We start from the raw sequence: 18258 nt of genomic DNA on the forward strand, positions 1-18258 counted from the left end.
GATGCTGAACGTTCATCAAAGGGTGACCGCAATATGCTGTGCTACATCGTTAGTGCATATTTGTAGCCCATGCTCCAGTTCGCTGGTTGTGTTCATCCATCTATACTCGGTTTATCTTCGACCAATATTTGCCCTTACGGACTCGGTGTGAAGCGCAAGTGTACTAGCGAATTTCAGGATCAAAGGATCTTAGCAGTGATTATCACACACGCAACACCTAAAGGGATTGAGTGGAGCTGAATGTTGTCGCTATTGGGTAAGACATGCCAAGATCCGCCCGTATGACTTGATCTGTCAAAAAATGAGAGTGCCGTTCTGTCGTTTAGGAAATACGGGAAATACTTTATCAAAAAAACATGAGCTCTCGTTTGATGTGTTCGTTCAGATCAGATTCGAACTAACGTACTATTTGTTCGACATACATGTTGTGTTGTCGTACGAGCCCGCTCTTTCCAAAATATTCTTGCATGGACAGAGGGTGTCGTTCGTACAGTACAGTCGCATACGCTGGAGTTCAGATATGGTGTAACAAGGGAATGTTGATGGAGCATTGCATGAGTGCATTTGAAATGACGTGCAGGAACTATGCAAAGTTTCAAGAAAAAAATAAAAAATGAGCGCCCAATGAATATGACTGAGTCACATTGTCTTGCCCTCTATCAATTAAGGGAATCCAACGCTCTGAATCTCAGGATTTGGCCTGTTGTTTAAAACGGCGTTGGCTTCACATACATCACCAAGAAAAATAGAATCACAGTATAAGCAAGCTCAAAGTCTTCGCGGACACAAATGTTTCTGAACAAGATTATGAGATACTTTGGGATGGTCCAGACGGCCGCAGTCAATGCGTAGGAAGCTTCACACCTCACCGACACAGGTACGGGTTGTGACGTGCGCCAAGGTTTCCCCGTTGGTCCTTTTTCTATCGAGCAAGATACCTTGTCTATGGCAACAGGCAGAAGTGCCTAATCTTTTTTGACAATGGCAACGAGCAATCACCTAGGGAGCCGAATTACAACTTGCACAAGGCCATCAGAAAGATAAATCTCGTCAAAGAAAACGACTAATGACTAGCAGCCAGTAAATCGCGGTACCGATTTTGCCGAAGAGGATCGATGTGCTCAAGTCGTAGTAAGTGTTCACAGACCTGCTGGTCCAGGTGCGTGGCTTCATCCGAACTCATTGCACCCCTATATCTGAGCAAAATTTGTTGCTTGTAATGGGCGAGTGACTGCAAGCACCCTGTGAGTTGTCAGTCGTACCGTGGTAAAAGAGAGCGTTATGCTTACATTTGCTATCGGGCTCCAAGTCGGCAAGTTCCTCGATTATTCTGATCTGTTGCTTTAGCGTCGATAGACTTGGATCTGTTTAGTATGTCAGTGATGATGAACAATGACGGATTTTGTTGTGCGTGAAAGTGTACAAACCTTGAGCTACAAGCCATCGATGGTAAATCCAAATACTTTGGTCACTCGGGTCCGTAAACATGGCTTGTTGAAGAAGTTCAAATTCTGGGGCATCAGCGAATTAGGATATCACGCACCTGATATGCGCTGCTTCGAACGTGCACATGAATCAAGCCTCTCTCCATCCCAAATACGCGGGAGCAGCTTTGAACGGCTATGCCATGCACTAAAGTTGCTAAAATCACTCTCGATCTTGGCGAGCGTATATTTGAGTTCTTGGTATGCGAGAGCAAGATGCATTGTACGTGTCTCCGGATCGAGCTCACTAGATAAAGATGCCGGAAATGGAGGTATGCCATCCACTTTCGACATGGCCTTTGCGAGCTCCTCAACGACCCATCGGCGATAGTTCCATCCCATAACTAGCTGTATGAGTCGAATGAAATTAACGTGCCAACGTACAGTTTCTTGGGTCCATCTCGAGCATCATATCTACGAGTGCGAGTTCTCTTCTCCATTTACTTTGCTCATGATTTTCATTTTTCGATGGCAGCTTCTGTAGACACCATCGCCTGTGATTCCATAGCCAATATACCTTTGGATGCGTTCGCATACTCTGCTGAAGAAGAGTGAGATCCTCTTCAAGCAACCGTATTTGTTGCTCTACATCCTCTTTCTCAAACATACGTAAGAGAACTACTCTTCGGTAATTCCATGCAGAGTAATATTCGGGATTGCAAGCAAGCAATGACGATGTACTGTCCAAGGCCTCAGGCGAACCATCATTACGCTCTCGCTAATTTGGCCTGTCAGAATATCACCTTCTCCTACACTTACGTGTTCTAGATATTTCTTCTCGACTTGTTTGTACGTGTTTAGTCTATGCTCTTCCTCGATTCGGCGCTGCTCAAGCACCTGAGGAGATAGCGTTGCTACAGGGACTCGCTTGACGTTGTGCATGGGTAGCGGAAAGGAGCATCGAGTGGAGGTGTAATACGTGCTTTGTTCACAACACACACACACACCAACTTCATCATGAGCGGTGCTGACGACGATTGGCTCGCGTCCGACGACGATGGACCAGGATCCTCGGCAAATGCATTGATGGAGAATCGAGATCGCATAAAGATGGAGTCACAGATGCACAATGTATGTGGACATTTCTGACCGATAGATTGGCTTTCGCGAAGGACTGGAAAACGGCAAGTTGGCTTTGTTGCAGACTGGATTCGATCAAGGCTATAATACCGTGGGGGTCAAGTTAGGCCTAGCTATTGGTGACCTCAAAGGAAAAGTTGATGCATTGGCCTTTCATGTAATGTCAGGAGAAGTGTCCTCACCGAAGCACGCGCAAATCAGGGATGAGTTAGTCGCCCTGCAAAAGGAATTTGCTAATATAAAGATGGAAGATCTGATAGAGCCCGGTTGGGAACATATACAGCCAGAGGTCTTGTCGTATGCATCTAAGGATGCAGTTGGTGCGAACTCGAGTAAGGCAAACCCACCCGCGACACAATTTGGCCGTCTTGAGGAGTTGCGTACGCGTTACTTGAGGTGCTGGAGCTTGCTAGGGACGGATCCATTAATTTGTCCATTTTTAAGCAGATAATAATTACACTTGATCACATTCAAAAATCTTATTCTGATTCACCACACCCGTCATCGGACCTTGGCAGTAGGGCTCTTGGGCCAATCCTCTCTGACACGCCGCCATGTTTACTACTGAGACTGGGCAAACATGCATGGCAATTGCATACGTGGGATTACTTATCGGACTGGCCTCTAGTGCCATGGTGAGTGCTCAACGTTTCAACTTGCGATCGAGCCAGAGAATCCTTTTCTTCTGGCTAGTGTTTGATGCACTCATACATATATGTCGTAAGTGACCAATTTGGTTGCAATGCTTACCCGGTAGTTGAGGGTCCATTTGTGTATCTTTCAATGCACGGTCGCACTGTAAATGCATCTAGAGGCTTCTTTGCGTCTGTGTGGCAAGAATACAGTCTTGCAGATTCACGTTGGGGAGTAGCTGACCCAGGCATTGTTGCTGTCGAGCTGCTGACTGTCGTCGTTAAGGGCCCACTTGCCTTATATACTTCTTGGCTCGTACTAAAGGACAATGCCAAGTATCATATTTGGCTCTGCTTCTTATGCTTGGCTGAACTGTACGGGGACTACATGACTTTCGTGCCTGAATACTTCACAAATGCGGCCGCACTTGACACCCAGAATCCACTACATCTCTGGTTCTATCTCGTCATCAGCAATGGTGCATGGGTCATCACGCCGGCATACTTGCTAGTCAAAAGCACTTATGCACTCGTTCGGATGGCTGATGCATCGTCAGTGCCTCCCCCGCCGCCACCGAAGAAAATAGTGTAGTGTAAAGTGGAAAGGGTGGGATTATCGTCATTGAAACTCGATCGTGCCAGATTATTTACATAGCCCATAAATTATCGTCACGATTATTGTCATGTTTGTTGATTTGAGACCTTGAATACAAGATCCCCGGTGGTATCACCAAGATGAAGAGCGTCCAAGTTCAACTCTGAATCGCCCGTCGAGCTAATCTCACTGTACTTAATCACGTTTTCGTTTGGTTCATTTGGGATATCAGCAGGTTTCACTGTGGGAGATCCCGGCGGTGGTGCAGTCTGGGGCTTGTCAACAAGCGCCAAAGGACAGTCACTGTCAGGATCATGCCACATTTCCCACACACTTTGGACTTGATCAGAGCCGGTTTGAAGGTCAAGGAGAAGAGATCCAAGCCGTTGATGGAGTGTCAATGAATCAAACATTTGTGCATCATTCTTGGTGTTTGGTGATGGCCCTTGGCCCATCATTGGTTTACATGCTTGCATCATGTATGTCTGATCCGAAAGTGATACTCGGCGCAGTCGACCAGGTTGTTGTGTACAGCTCCACTGGTTCGGGTTCACATGCAACATGCTCTGCGGAAAGATACAATTAAGTGCGGGGATGATACGCCTCGCTTAATGAGTATTGCCAGTTGAAGAGAATGATTTAGTGAGAAACACGGTGAGGCACACGCAAAATTGAAAGGAACCCTGTGAAATCAATGTGTGGGGTAAAGAGGGGGGTCTATTTCGAAGAGTTGTGCCCATAGACGACCCTAAATTGTCCGGCGCATGATGACTTTCGGAGGTTCCGCATGCCTTTTTTTGGGGGCAAGGGGGGGGGGGGTTCGGAAGTCTATTCAAGCGCGTGCGCATGCACCGATTTCAGGCCAATCGATATTGTTATTATTTTTTTATTGATAACAAATGGTCTGATCGATATGCTACAACAATAGGATAGGACAGAAAACACCAACTGATTATTCTATTCACACCGCAAGTCCTGCAGCCTGTTTCCACTGAGGCAATCGTTCATACAGAAACTTCTCCAGCTTGACTGCACACTTGGCGTAAGGGGACGAAGCAGGGTTATATAATTTGCAGTTATCAAAGACTGGATAAGTATGAGACCAATTGATACAGGATTATACGCACCAAGTTGAGCATCTTTTACCAAATCGTCCACCGTTTCGTACTGGTTGTTTTCCAATTTGCTTTCCATCGTAGAGAGATCCATAGGATTCGTGATGACAGTGTAATAATCGGGAACATCATTTGCATTCACTGGCACCACGAATGGCCATGCACTCGCATGTCCATTTAGCTCAACAAGAATATGGCGCATCACAGCAAAATGCGGGCCCCGTTTCGATCGGCTGCTAAGTTCATCCATCTCAGGTGTCCATCCAGACTCCCTAAGCCCTGGCACCTCATTCGGTTGCACAATCATCTCCACTTTGCTTGCCTGAGAAGTTATATCTCGCTTTTCGTCCTTCTTGCCTTGTTTGAACACGTCCAATCCAGGGTATACGATATGGGAGCGTGAGAAAGAACTGATACGCGCTTGAATCATGCGTTTTTGGGTTGCAAGAAAGTCGTGTATTTCCAGATATCGGACTCGGGGTACCATGGTACACTGCATAAGTGTACCGCCCTCGTAGTCTTTAATATACCCGACCCAGACAGACCGTGGTAATGAAATATCCTTACTGAAGCCTTGCTTTTTGAAGTAGCCGATAGCGTAGTTGTCCGCATATGTTAGAAAGTGTTTTATGGGCGACACGTCTTTGACATGATCTTTTAGATGATTCATAAGGTGTGAGCCATAACCCTTGACTTGCTCTGAGCTTGAAATAGCACAGAAAACAATCTCTGCGAACTCTCGATGTGGGAATGGCCTGTACGTGATGCCACCAACCACCTGTAATCCACGCTTGACAATGGCCATACTCCAATGGTTTCGATCAAGCACGAGCCTTGTTATGTACTCTCGGGGCATTTTCGGAAGCTGCTTCATGAAAATGTGCTTTAATCCAGTGAGTATTACAAGTGACTCAGGTTTGTTATCATTCGTAACGACACGAAACTGAATTAGACCTGTCCGCTCTTCAATAACAGCCGGTTTCTCCCGTTTCGGTGGCACCTGTTGTGGGGGTCAGTGCGCGAAGCATACTTTTCTACATACATTAAATTCATCCGCGACAGATTCTGGCGCATTTGCTCGTTCTTTCTCCTCACGATGCTCGGTCTCAGATACATTCTCGTTCATGGCAGAGTCCGAAGTCCGCCGGCGTTTCGCTTGCCGACAAGGTGGCGGCGCTTGGGTGTCAGACTGTACATAAATGCCACACGTACTCGATCCATCTACTTTTTCTTTCGGAAGTGATTCAGTTTTTAGTTCTTGAACATCGACGTTCGATTTTCTTGCTTCATCTTCAGTGCATTCGCTCCTTTCTTGGGTCATGCTCCGCTCGCCGCCCACAAGGCGCCATACAACACGACCCCATGTTCGTGCTTCCCTCTATTCTTCCCATCAGGACCATCCTTTCACGTGACCAAGTGCGCATGTTTAGGGAACGAGTAACTATTTAACTACAATTGCAAGAGGTCCTGCGTCGGTTGCGGCTGCTGCTGAGCCTCCACTGGGGTTGGCGTCGTGGTGTTAGAGGTTTGTTTCGGAGCAAGCTGGCCAGACACAAGACTTGCACCGAAAGCACTCGAAGGCTGGAAGGGCTTGATGCCTGTGAGACCGGTGATTTGAGACTGAAGATCCGAGTGCGACATAGCGGACACATGGGGTACACTCGGCTTGCGTTCGAATGTGGTTAAACGCCCACTTGGATGACTTGGTTGAGAGCCGATGCCCGAAGAGCTTGTCATAGCCTGTGATCCTGACACTGAATTTCTGGGATATAAAACTGAGCCATCTCCCAAAGAAATAGGGCTAGTCCCAAAAACGGAGCCCGAGAACTGTGGACTGAGACCCTGAGATGGAGTTCCGCCAACACCAAAAGCGTCCAGGCCGGTTCGTTGAGATGAAATGTCAAGTCCCTGTTGGGGTGGAACCAATGCACTGAGTCGCCGATTAGGGGCCTCTGAGCTTGTTGAGCTGACCAACGTGTTTGGCGTTGCAGTTAAGCTTGGCCGTCCGAATGGCTGAGTCTGGATGGTTTGTCCTGTGGGTTGCCCATACAAAGGAGTATGCTGGTCTCCGAATACCTGAGACCCCATAGAATGCGATGGCATTCGACTCGCGATCTGTGGTGACATGGAAATACCTTCTCCTAGCATGTGGTCCGGGGACTTGCTGAAAGAATCCTGCTTAGGTTGTGCAAGTTGCGGACGAGCGAATTCAGATGCAACATGCCCAAAAATACCAGTCTGATTAGGCTGTACAGATGGTAGTGCTGATGCATGATCGCTTTTCTTTTCTTTACCAAGCCAAGCATCCATGGCAAGCTCATTAAGTGTGGGTTTTGGTGGCTCCTGGACAACTGGATTGGGCTCGTCGAAATCGCTAGGAATTGAGAAAGGATTCATACTCCCTGTTTTTTGAGGACGAACCCCTTGGTTATTTGACGATGGTTTGGCAGGTTTTGCTGGTTCGCTGAAGGAAAGAGGCGATTGTTTCTGAGCATTGGGTTGTGTCAACATAGAACTTTGTTGTACAGAAGGGGCCATAAGTTGGGACTGCGCCTGGGAAGATGGTTGTGGTTGCTGCGGTATCGACTGAGGGTTGAACTGCATCTGATGCGGTTGTTGTGGTCGCTGGGCCGAGTTTAGCGACATTTGTCCAAAAATAGAGTCAAAAGGCGTCGTTGCCACAGTGTGCTGAGGTATCAGCGGTTGCTGCTGTTGCGGTATTATTGGCATCTGAGGGGAAAACGGATTAAATCCAGTCATCTGTGGCTGCAAACTGCCTTTAGGTGTAACTCCGAAAGGATTTCCAGACACCTGAGGCATTCCATAAACACCATTCGTGGGCATTGCACTCATGCCAAACCAGTCTGGTTGCGTATAAAAACCGGTATACGAGGCATATGCCGAATTGAAAGGTGTTGATGGCTGTTCGAGTGATTCGAAAAAGTCTTGCAAAGCCTTTTTGCTTGAAGAACTTGTTTGATTCATCCCTGCCATAGTTGAAGCTTTTTGTGGTGAGGACTTTTCAGTGGCAGGCTTATCGGTCGTGGCATTTGGCTCCTCCGACGAAGCATCCGTCTTACTTTCCTTAACTCCTTCTGCAGTTGAAGCTTTTGCTCGTGATCCAACTTCATGCTTAGAGAAATCAGTTTCATGCAGGTATTCTTCTAGAGCAGTGGCGAGTGAAAGTGGTGCGTGTTTGAGGTTAGGGATAACTGAACGAAGCTGGTAAGAATAACGCTTTGCCGCATTTAAAAATGCAAGCACATTTTCAGTTTGAAAGCAGAAGCGGCGATACAGTTCTAAGGAGCGCTCTGCATCAGCTTTTGACATCTCAAAGTAGTGCTCCAGCATGTTGATGATCCCTTCATTCATTGCCATGTAGTAAGCAAGAAGGTCCTTCAAAGTCATTTGTAATGCTGCTTCTGAGACCTCGTCCCGAAGATCCTCTGAGAAAAAGGAGCACTTAAGCAAAGAACTCATCACACGCTGAATCATGCTGATTTCTTTGAACAACCCCCTCGACACACTCAATTTACGCAAGCGGGCGAAACGGTCGCGTTTGCCTGCATATACAATATCGTACCCCAACTCACGAAACGAGAGAATCCTATCATCAAGGTAATGGGCATATCGAGATAGTACTTTGGAATACGAATATTCGCTTAACCCATTCGTGGCCACGCGACGCAGCAGGATGGCTGATGGATCGCCGGCCAAGTACGAAAACACCGAGATCGTTGACTCAGATCGCATCATACTATGCAAAATAAACAGCGCCTTGAAAACAACCTTAAGAGTCAGTTACTTCGTTCGACATACAATGCTATTAGGATCCTCCAGACGACTTTGCAATGCCCAAAACACATCCTGTAAGTCCGTACTGGAGCCAGAACCGGCTTGCAAAATGGGATTGATGTACTTCTCCTTAGGAAGAGTAGGTTTTGGCTTTGTTGCCCCTTTTAAAAGCTTATCATAGCTTTGGCTTGGCAGTGCGCGCTGCACATAGTTGGGCATGGCCGCGGGACCCAAATTCAAGAGCGACTTCAAAGATGGCGGGCAGTGGTAATTGACTCGAGCGTTTTTCTAGGAACTAAGCTCTAGAATTGTACGATGGCCCTCCACATGTGAGCTTCTTAGCCCGTGTTCAGCAGCAACGGCTGTGATCATACAGGCTTGAGAGAGAAAAAACATCAAGAGCAAAAGGCATGCCCAACGAGGAAGGCGATCGTTCCGCAATGCGCGACGAACGAACGCCATCACCAGCCTCTTCTCGCATGTCATTACCTCCTACCTTATCTCCCGCCCACAAAATCCGACTTGTGCTGTATCATACTTTAGCTCTGACACCGTCAGTTATCATCTTGTGCATCACATTATGGTCAACGAAAGCCGTGATGAACGTATGTAACATACGTCTTCTGTTTCCCGAGCTCGTTTCAGAGACCTGTTCTCCCGTAATGACAAGAAGCATAGCAGTCATGGTTTTCACCATTGGTACTGTTTGCTGGTACGCATCTTTCAAGCTCCGACCGCTCTTTTGGGAAGTAGTGTTTGTGGTTCTCAAAGTCGTGGGATTTCTATTATCGATCTTATTGCAAAATGCACAATTTAATGCAGTTTCCCCAATGCTTCTTTCTACACTTATGGCGCTTTGTCGCACACTTGTGGTTGAGTCGCTACGAATTGTGAGCCACGAGGCAAGTACGTTAATTCTAATCGCATTGGCTTGGAATGAGTATGGGCATTTGCAGCCGGAGAGCTTTGATGCAGAGCCGAAGTGTTGGACTGGCGTAGATGATCCACGTTTCATACTAACGTTATGGCTGGGATGCGGCTGGGCGTTTGCTGAGGTGCTTGCAGGCTCGTACCAATTGTATAAGTTTGTTCCCATGTACCGCACGACGGATCGTCCGATGCTAGGACTCGGTGAAGAGGACTTGCTTACAGACTTTATCGATGCTGCGGAAGAGGAACAAGATGAAGGTTCAAGCTCATACTTGTCCTCAGGCCGAAGCTCAGATCAACTGGAGGGAATGTCACTCGATGAATTGATCCTCATGCGTGAAAAGACGGAGCTCGAGGATCAACTGGGTGAATACCTAGAGAATGTGCCGCCTGCCATTATCACGCTCTGGCGACTTGATTCGGTCCTGTGGCAGCTCGGTACATGTCTGCTCATTTCGGCAGCCATTGTTCAGGCACAAGGCTGTGCTTCGTTGGACGGTAATACAACGTATCGATTTTTGCCCTTCCCTCCACTTCATTCCATGAGATGGACCTTTGCTATTATCGTGATCATACACACCATATCCGTCCTGGCGTGGCTTCTTGTTCTCCCACGCTTGGGTCTTACAAACGTCACATATTCTTCCCTATTAGTTGGCCTTGTATTGCTATCTTCCGGTCTCGGACGCTGGAACGTGTTGAAATAGAGCGCAGCTAAAGCTCTCATCTTTCATAATCTATGCTCCCTCTGGTTCAAATTCCAAGCTTGTTACTAAACAACTTATGCAGTCTCTAGCGCAATAGTCGCAACGATTTATGCAGCCTTTGTGAAACTCATGGCAAAGCGGGGTAAAGGCAAGTTGCGCACCGCGCTTGCCAACCATACAGCTCGAAGTCAGCAGCGTGCGTACGAAAATAAGAAAGAAGCGGAAAGAGAGCACAAATCCAAAAAGTCTCCTACAAATCTGCCTGCTCCTAGACGAGCCATTTACCCGTTTTTACGCGACGATACAATCCTTTTGGTTGGTGAAGGTAACTTTTCGTTTACGCTTGCTCTACTCTCAGCGCCTCATCACCACCCACCGCATCTCATCCTTGCTACAAGTTACGATACAGAAGATGAAGTGTACCAGAAATACCCCGATGCACGCGGCATCGTTGAACGGATCCGACAAATTGCCGGTGATCACGCACCTCGTATTCTGGCGTTCGGTGTAGATGCAGGAGCATTAAATAAGTGCGATGCAGTGGTTGGACCAGACAAGAACCATGCGCACAGATGGAGTAAAGTATGGTTTGGCTTCCCTCATGTTGGTGCTGGTCACAAGGATGAACTCCGAAATGTGCTTGCAAACCAACTATTGATTTTGCGATTTCTTATCTCTGCTGCGCCATTCTTAACGCAGGGTCGACCACCCAAATATGTGCAGGGAACTAAAACGCGTTCTGAAAAACGTCGTGATGATGACGACGAAGATGAAGAATCTGATGATGGTAGTTATGAAAGTGGCCATGAACCAAGCGAGATGCCAGCGCAAGATGTGTATGCCAACATCCCACAGATATTTTCACCGCCGGCTCGTCAGGGGTCCGTATTGATCACGATTCGGAATGCGTCTCCTTATACACTCTGGAACATTCCCATGCTTGCGAAACAGATCCGTTCCGTGGTGGACAGCATCGCTGCCAGCGCTCCCACTCTTCCGAAGGGAGTTCGTCCGCCGTCGACGGCGGACGTTGACAAGTATGGTGCTCAGTATGTCGTCTGGCGCAGCTTTGAATTTGTGCCATCAGCATGGCATGGATACAGCCACCGCCGGACGATTGGTTTCGTCGATGGCCTTAGCACATCAAACAATGAAGACCTGTTGCGTCGACCGACTCAACCCAAAACAAACTCGCTTCGATCATTTGGGCGTCATGTTGGGACAGGAGAATGTCGTACATATGAGCTAGCGCTACGATCTATACACTAGAATGAAAAGTGAAACTCATGAGCTCCTCCGCCTTGTTGGAAATGCGCTTGCTGGAAGAACTGTGCAAATGGATGTCCTGCATGAGCGAAAAAGTCGTCGTAGCTGGCTTCTTGGCCGCCCGAGGGGTCATTGGGGTCATCGCCTTGGTCATAACGTTCACGCAACTCAGTGTTGCCCAGAACACCGAACGCCTCATTAATTTGAGCCATCTTCTCCTGATCACCACCCTTGTCAGGGTGATGCTCACGAGCTAACTGGCGGTATGCTTTCTTGATTGTGCGCTGGTCAGCATCTCGTGACACACCTAGGACTTTGTAGTAGTCCTTGGACTTTGACTGCTTAAGCAGTTTCTGCGCTTTTGCGAGTCGCGAACGAATCTTTTGGCCAGAGCTCTGCGACACCTCTGAGGCCTGGGAGAAGAGACGAACAGCTTCTTCATAGTTTCCTTGGTTCATCTGTTCCTCGCCTTTGGCAACGAGTACGTGCTCGTTTCGGGGATCGACAGCTCCCAACTTATCACACCAAGGCATAGCTTTATTTATCATTTCCTGTTCGACATAAGCCCGACAATAGAGTGTCTCAATCTCATGCAAAAGCTCGCTCTGATCAGCAGGGTTTTTTATTGTCTTTGGTAGAATTCCTGATGACACCGCATCCAGGATGACTTGCTGGATCTCATCATATATAGTTGGTCCACCAACCTTTGCTCCCTTCAAAGCACTAACAACAGCTGTCCACTTGCTGTTGTCAGAAAAGCCCCGCGCTTTTTGCAGGGCCTTATCAATTTTCCGGAGCTGCTTGTGAGCACGAATACACAACTTGTTTTCAGGATCTTCATGCAGGCACGCCTTGAGATGCGCTAGACCTGCATCCTGCACTTGAGATCCGCGAGTGCCCAAAATATAGTACGACAGCAGGGACAGGCGCAATTGCAAATCGGGAGACGGTGCCATTTTTGACAGACGCGTCCAGTCGGTCACAGCTGACTGCAACTGACCCAAGACAAGTGCACACTCAGCATGTTGTTTCCGTGCAAAAACAGAATTTGGTGCCAGTTGCAGCAATTTATCAGCCAAAGTTATGCAGTCATCGGCGTGCTTGGAGCCTATCTGTCCAAGCTTCTTCTCGAAGGCCTGTGCACGCTTCACTTCCTCCAGAAGCTCTTCTGCTTGTTTCCCATCCTTCTGCAAGCTCTTAGCTCCATTCGAGCTCATACGATTAAGTGTTTCGAGAGCGAGAGAAAAATCACCCTCCTTGAGCTCGATCCGTGCTTGCTGGAGGTAGGCCTTGCCGAAGTGAGGGTTTCTCTCCACTGTTGTCATGAGATCTTGGATCGCAGCACTAGTGCGACCCAAAGCTTGCTGCGCGGTAGCCCTGCGAAAATAGGTGAGGTATGAATTAGGATCGAGCCCAATGGCTTGGTCAAACGCTTCCAACGCGCCCGCATAATCGTAAGACGTCAGTGCGGCATTCGCGCGTTTTAGCCATTCTGAAGCGGTGAGCTCTTCCGCTTGCACTACTAGTACGAAAATGAACAAAAGCACCGAGAGCTGCCACAGAGAAACCATGGTGCTTGCTCGCGCGCCCCCACACGTGCTCCCCAAACGGTTCGAAGATGTGGTGAAGAACGTTACACCGTGGCACTTGAAGGTTTGGGCGGCTGAATGTATCTGGGAAATACACACTGGCACGCGTGTCCGCGTTGATGCACGCGTGAGTTCTGGGATTATATCCTAAACACAAAGTGTGGAGGGAGGCAACTAGGGACAAGGTTATGACGTCGAACAAGGGTCTATCAACTTAATCATTCGTTGCCACCTCGACGAGCACATCCTGACATTATGTCGAAAGCAGATACTCCCCCGCCGTATCGTTATCAGGCTATTGAAACCAATGAAACAGTAGACCATGGAGAAGTGAATCCAGATGACTTCAAGATTGGTGTGACAGTGGAGCAGAGTGCGCCTGAGATCCGCGCCATGTTTGTGCGCAAAGTCTACAGTGTGCTGTTCTTCCAAGTGCTGGGCTCATGCATCGTTGCTAGCGGAATGTATGCGACGTCAGTTACATCTTGGGTCATGAAAAATCCATGGTTTATGCTTCTCACGCTTATTGGATCGTTTGGATCCTTGGGCCTCGTGTACTGGAAGCGACACAATCACCCCACGAACCTTTACATGCTCGGACTCTTTACATCCGTTGAGTCTGTGGCGCTGGGCACGCTTGTATCGTTCCTGGATCAAACTATTGTGCTTAAAGCCATTATTGTAACAGCCTTCATATTCTTAGGGCTGACCTTGTTCACACTACAGAGCAAGTACGACTTTTCTCACATGGGCACATGGCTATATTGGAGCTTGCTGATTCTAGTGGGAACGGGTTTGGTCCAGATGTTTTTCCCTTACAACCACTTGTTTGAGCTTGCGTACTCGATTGTCGGTTGCTTCGTATTCAGTGGATATGTAATCTATGACACTTGGCTGTTGCAACGACGGCTTTCACCGGACGACTGGGTCTTAGCAAATGTCTCACTCTATCTCGACATCGTGAACCTTTTCATTTCTGTTCTTCGTCTCATGAATGGATCTTCAGACGAGTAATAGGCTTCAAGTCGTTCCCAAGATGTAGCAAGCTAATTTATTTCTTTTAAATGCGCTTATCCACGCCCATATAGGCACAGGGAACATGCAAACATTGTACTTACGGTGAATCAAACATAGCCAAATGCTTCGTGCATACACGCATTCATCAAATGGATAGGGTATCAACTAGATCAAGAAGAAGTATGAGCAGGCACGTCAGACCATGAATGACTCGCCACAGCCACATGCATCTTTGATGTTCGGATTGTTGAAGACGAACTTGGCAGACATGCGATCTTCTTTCCAATCCATCTCTGAACCAATGATGCTGAACAGAGCTCGGGAGTCAATTAGCACCTCTACTCCATCTTGCATAACACGTTCATCGAAACGACCTTCTTCGCCCGGTGTCACATACTCCAAGTGGTAGCTCATACCTGCACATCCTTTGTTTCTCACACCCACACGAACAAGCTTGGGTCCATCACTTGCGCTTAAAAGTTTTCGAATATGCTCCACCGCAGTAGGAGTTAGCTTTATTGCTGCCTTCTTCTGAGCGCGCGCTTGAATCTTTTCCGATACCTTAGATCGTTTGTCTGCAACTGAGTCGGACGACGAAGATGTTGAAGCTTCACTAAGGCGATCCTTTGAAAAGCCACTCCGCATGGAATTAGTTGCAACCGTACCCATGGCTCGGTAGATCTGAGTTTTTGGGACTGTAAGTGTAGCTGGACGCAGAAAACGCGATGTTGCGACGCCAAACATAATCAATACGTATATTGGACAACCTTGCTACGAACGAGGTCGCCTTCAAAGTCGTATGTTGCGCCACAATCTCGCGTAATGTGCCGCTGACACACGCGGCTTTATGACTAATTTGGGGACTATAAGGTACAAGATTGGAGGCGTTTCGCCACGTGGTCAATATTTAGTCGATATTTCGCCGACAGTGGAATGACTGGGACCGTGCGCGGCTCAAAAATCATAGCGACGTCCTGACGGAGTCGTGTGAGTTTCTCGCGGGCGTCAACATCTGAATATGTGTCATGGTCCCCACCTAATAAATCCGCCTTATTAGCAACCACCATAGTCACACGATCTGTGAGTCCAGGCCGATAAGTTTCAAGTTCGCGATTTAGCAGAACAACATCACTGGATGGGCGTGGGTTGGACGGCCCAAAATCCACAATGTAAACGAGCGAGCGGCATCGTTCAATGTGTCGTAGGAAGTCGTGGCCCAGGCCACGGTTTTTTGATGCATCTCGTACCAGTCCGGGAAGATCTGCAATAGTGAGGCGCATTGTTTCGTGGTTCTGGTGCTGGTGCTGGTGCTGCTCGTCACTGATAATCTTGCCGTCAGCGCCGAAGCGCACAACACCAAGGTTTGGTCGTAATGTGGTGAAACTGTAAGAGCCAACTTCGGCTTCCGCGCGACTAAGGCAACGCAACAGAGTGCTTTTCCCTGCGTTCGGTAAGCCTACGAGCCCAATATCCGATGGCTGCTTGTATTCTAACGACAGAAGAAGAGATTCACCTGGCATGCCGCGTGTAGCAATTTTGGGCGCATGGTATCGTTCAAGGAGAAAGTGCGGGTTGCACCAGGCCGCCTTGGCCTCCACGAGCTAACAAGACGCCGTCTTCGTCAGGTGGCGTCGGTTGATCCATGTCTATCGACCAACCGGCATCTGTGCGTAGGTCTGAGACCATACTAGGCTCCAAGTCTGTTAACTCCGAGAGAAATGCCGCTGATTGCAGTTTGGGTGGCAAGTTTCGCAGCATCCTTTGCCAGGATCGAATTTCTTGAGCCAGTTTGTCTTCGGCGGCACGAAAATGTTGTCTTTCATAATTGTCCTCTTCGAAGCGGGGAAAATGACGCCATACAGAAGATCGAGCATGCGCCAATTCGGGAGTCTCGTCGATATCAATCATGACAGACTTGCGAGCATGATTATCCAATAAATAGTTTAGGTATGGCTGCGCCGCCGCAAGCTTGTCGTTCATGATTCGACCCAGGCTTCGGACAGTTGTCCCAACGGGAACATGTATTGTGACATTACCACCTCCGCGTCCATGGAGCCAGTCGCCTTCGCCGTGCGTGCCGCTATTCGCTGCTACGCGTTTGTGTACACGCGCGAGTGAGTGTATGGATGAATCACAACGAAGAAATACATTTCCGCCCACACCACCATTTCCACCGGCAGCGGGACCTAACTGAACGAACTTCTCGCGATGAAATGACACACATCCATCGCCACCGTGACCAGCGTGGACTTGTACAAGAAGGGTGTCAATGAAATGGCGCGACTTTCTGTTCCGCGAAAGATCTGCTTTACGATTCGCCAGCGCTTCAGTTGAAACCATACGCATGGTCCCAGGATACCTTGTCACTCGCTCAGCGACGTGGCGAAGCATGAGCGACGTCCGAGCGAGAAGGGGACAACGTCGTACAGCCACGAGATCCAGGTTCTGCGCAGACAGATTCCCTCCACATCTTGATTGGCCAGTGATGGCTGCGTCAGTATCACTTGGATCGTTCCGCAACACATTGATAGACTAACGTTCCGTTCGCACAACCCCGGCCGTCTGTGTCCAGGATGGCTTGGTTCTTGTTACCATGGCTGATTTCTCCCATCGTTTCCTGCTGCACGGTAGCGAGTGTTTCACTGTGCACATCAACTGCAGCATCAATGATGTGTAAATCGTGTAATTGCCAGTCTTCAATGGCAACGCGTGTTGGTTATGCTATGCTATTTTGTTTTGATGCGATCGTCGCGTGGATCAGTCTTACACCTGGCTTGGCTCGCTCTATCGAGGATTGGACCTTTCATTATGTGCAGGTGAAATGTGTCGAGCAAGAGACTTGCGTGGGCGTACTAGCGGTGCATCGTATCACGTTTGCGCTCGCCCTATTCCACCTAGTGCTCGCCTTGTTGCTCCTCAATGTGCGCACCTCACGCGACCCCCGGGCGCAAATTCAGAATGGTTGGTGGGGACCAAAGATCCTGGCCTTGCTCACCACGGTCGTGGGCATGTTCTTCATGCCGAGCTCCATCTTCGTGATGTGGGCAAACTATGCTGCGCCCACGTTTGCGATGTCATTCATCTTTCTTGGTCTCGTTCTTCTAGTGGATTTTGCGCATACATGGTCGGAGACGTGTTTAGAGGAGTGGGAACGGCACGGCTCTGATATATGGAAGTACATCTTGGTGGGAACGACGCTTGGCCTGTATGTCGTCGTGCTAATTGCGACAGTGCTGCTGTATATATTTTTCGCGCCATCTCACTGCCCGGTCAATCGGGCACTTATAACTGTGAATTTGATGCTTGCGGTGATACTGACGATTCTGTGTGTGCATCCGCGTATTCAAGAAGCGAATCCAAGGAGCGGTCTTGCGCAAAGCAGCATGGTACTGGCGTATATGACATATCTACTAGCGTCTGCGCTTATGAATCGTGATAACAAACAGTGTAACCCAATTGCACGCGGTCGTGGTGAGAGTGCACAGACGACGGCAGCCGTGCTTGGCGCTATTTTCACATTTGTCGCTATTGCGTACTCGACGACGCGTGCTGCTACGCATTCGCGGATGCTACTCGGTCGAGAAGGTGGCGAGATTGCCCTGGATACCGAGCCAGTGGTAATGCAGACTCCCATCACAGCACCACCTGCACCAAAAAATACGCTACGCATTGAGGCGATCCGATCGGCTGTAGCCGCGGGCTCGTTGCCTGCTTCATTTCTTGAGGAGGAGCTACAATCACAACAGGAGCAAGAACACGAAGTCCTGGCTCCCAACGACGACGAGCGCCAGGGTACACGTTACAATTATAGCATTTTCCATTGCATCTTTGCATTGGCGGCATGCTATGTGTCGATGCTTTTGACGGACTGGCAGTCAATGCTGCACGAATCGTCGTCTAGTGACTCTATGACCATGTACATTGGCACAAGTTTGGCATCTATGTGGATTCGCATCATTAGTGCATGGATATGCGCCGCACTTTATGGGTGGTCACTTCTGGCCCCTGCGCTTTGTACGTACAAGGGTTTGCATGTGGATTAAGAACT

The 18258-nt window shown here is 48.5% G+C and overlaps 13 protein-coding genes across 13 annotated transcripts; 6 read left to right on the plus strand and 7 right to left on the minus strand.

Moving 5' to 3' along the window:
• Positions 1 to 1535: 1535 nt before the first annotated feature.
• MGL_1710 (uncharacterized protein) lies at positions 1536 to 1826 on the minus strand (the record flags this gene model as incomplete). The annotated part of the gene is made up of 1 exon (XM_001731475.1): positions 1536 to 1826. The coding sequence occupies one exon, from the start codon at positions 1824 to 1826 to the stop codon at positions 1536 to 1538; it is 291 nt and encodes a 96-aa protein (XP_001731527.1).
• Positions 1827 to 2441: 615 nt separating this feature from the next.
• MGL_1711 (uncharacterized protein) lies at positions 2442 to 3015 on the plus strand (the record flags this gene model as incomplete). Its single annotated transcript, XM_001731476.1, has 2 exons — positions 2442 to 2555; positions 2581 to 3015. 2 exons carry the CDS (start codon positions 2442 to 2444, stop codon positions 3013 to 3015), a joined length of 549 nt encoding a protein of 182 aa, XP_001731528.1.
• A 181-nt stretch (positions 3016 to 3196) lies between these two features.
• Positions 3197 to 3788, plus strand: MGL_1712 (uncharacterized protein; the record flags this gene model as incomplete). The annotated part of the gene is made up of 2 exons (XM_001731477.1): positions 3197 to 3284; positions 3322 to 3788. 2 exons carry the CDS (start codon positions 3197 to 3199, stop codon positions 3786 to 3788), a joined length of 555 nt encoding a protein of 184 aa, XP_001731529.1.
• Positions 3789 to 3877: 89 nt separating this feature from the next.
• MGL_1713 (uncharacterized protein) lies at positions 3878 to 4246 on the minus strand (the record flags this gene model as incomplete). Its single annotated transcript, XM_001731478.1, has 1 exon — positions 3878 to 4246. The coding sequence occupies one exon, from the start codon at positions 4244 to 4246 to the stop codon at positions 3878 to 3880; it is 369 nt and encodes a 122-aa protein (XP_001731530.1).
• A 506-nt stretch (positions 4247 to 4752) lies between these two features.
• Positions 4753 to 6227, minus strand: MGL_1714 (uncharacterized protein; the record flags this gene model as incomplete). The annotated part of the gene is made up of 3 exons (XM_001731479.1): positions 4753 to 4877; positions 4919 to 5906; positions 5949 to 6227. The coding sequence occupies 3 exons, from the start codon at positions 6225 to 6227 to the stop codon at positions 4753 to 4755; spliced, it is 1392 nt and encodes a 463-aa protein (XP_001731531.1).
• Positions 6228 to 6355: 128 nt separating this feature from the next.
• On the minus strand, positions 6356 to 8659 carry MGL_1715 (uncharacterized protein; the record flags this gene model as incomplete). Its single annotated transcript, XM_001731480.1, has 1 exon — positions 6356 to 8659. The coding sequence occupies one exon, from the start codon at positions 8657 to 8659 to the stop codon at positions 6356 to 6358; it is 2304 nt and encodes a 767-aa protein (XP_001731532.1).
• A 725-nt stretch (positions 8660 to 9384) lies between these two features.
• Positions 9385 to 10338, plus strand: MGL_1716 (uncharacterized protein; the record flags this gene model as incomplete). The annotated part of the gene is made up of 1 exon (XM_001731481.1): positions 9385 to 10338. The coding sequence occupies one exon, from the start codon at positions 9385 to 9387 to the stop codon at positions 10336 to 10338; it is 954 nt and encodes a 317-aa protein (XP_001731533.1).
• A 129-nt stretch (positions 10339 to 10467) lies between these two features.
• On the plus strand, positions 10468 to 11477 carry MGL_1717 (uncharacterized protein; the record flags this gene model as incomplete). The annotated part of the gene is made up of 2 exons (XM_001731482.1): positions 10468 to 11387; positions 11426 to 11477. 2 exons carry the CDS (start codon positions 10468 to 10470, stop codon positions 11475 to 11477), a joined length of 972 nt encoding a protein of 323 aa, XP_001731534.1.
• A 126-nt stretch (positions 11478 to 11603) lies between these two features.
• Positions 11604 to 13175, minus strand: MGL_1718 (uncharacterized protein; the record flags this gene model as incomplete). The annotated part of the gene is made up of 1 exon (XM_001731483.1): positions 11604 to 13175. The coding sequence occupies one exon, from the start codon at positions 13173 to 13175 to the stop codon at positions 11604 to 11606; it is 1572 nt and encodes a 523-aa protein (XP_001731535.1).
• Positions 13176 to 13448: 273 nt separating this feature from the next.
• MGL_1719 (uncharacterized protein) lies at positions 13449 to 14207 on the plus strand (the record flags this gene model as incomplete). Its single annotated transcript, XM_001731484.1, has 1 exon — positions 13449 to 14207. One exon carries the CDS (start codon positions 13449 to 13451, stop codon positions 14205 to 14207), a length of 759 nt encoding a protein of 252 aa, XP_001731536.1.
• Positions 14208 to 14405: 198 nt separating this feature from the next.
• On the minus strand, positions 14406 to 14954 carry MGL_1720 (uncharacterized protein; the record flags this gene model as incomplete). The annotated part of the gene is made up of 1 exon (XM_001731485.1): positions 14406 to 14954. One exon carries the CDS (start codon positions 14952 to 14954, stop codon positions 14406 to 14408), a length of 549 nt encoding a protein of 182 aa, XP_001731537.1.
• A 119-nt stretch (positions 14955 to 15073) lies between these two features.
• Positions 15074 to 15730, minus strand: MGL_1721 (uncharacterized protein; the record flags this gene model as incomplete). The annotated part of the gene is made up of 1 exon (XM_001731486.1): positions 15074 to 15730. One exon carries the CDS (start codon positions 15728 to 15730, stop codon positions 15074 to 15076), a length of 657 nt encoding a protein of 218 aa, XP_001731538.1.
• A 1179-nt stretch (positions 15731 to 16909) lies between these two features.
• Positions 16910 to 18253, plus strand: MGL_1722 (uncharacterized protein; the record flags this gene model as incomplete). The annotated part of the gene is made up of 1 exon (XM_001731487.1): positions 16910 to 18253. The coding sequence occupies one exon, from the start codon at positions 16910 to 16912 to the stop codon at positions 18251 to 18253; it is 1344 nt and encodes a 447-aa protein (XP_001731539.1).
• Positions 18254 to 18258: the final 5 nt, after the last annotated feature.

This window comes from Malassezia globosa (genome assembly GCF_000181695.2).
Source record: "Malassezia globosa CBS 7966 chromosome Unknown mgl_sf_3.1, whole genome shotgun sequence".
Taxonomy (NCBI): domain Eukaryota; kingdom Fungi; phylum Basidiomycota; class Malasseziomycetes; order Malasseziales; family Malasseziaceae; genus Malassezia; species Malassezia globosa.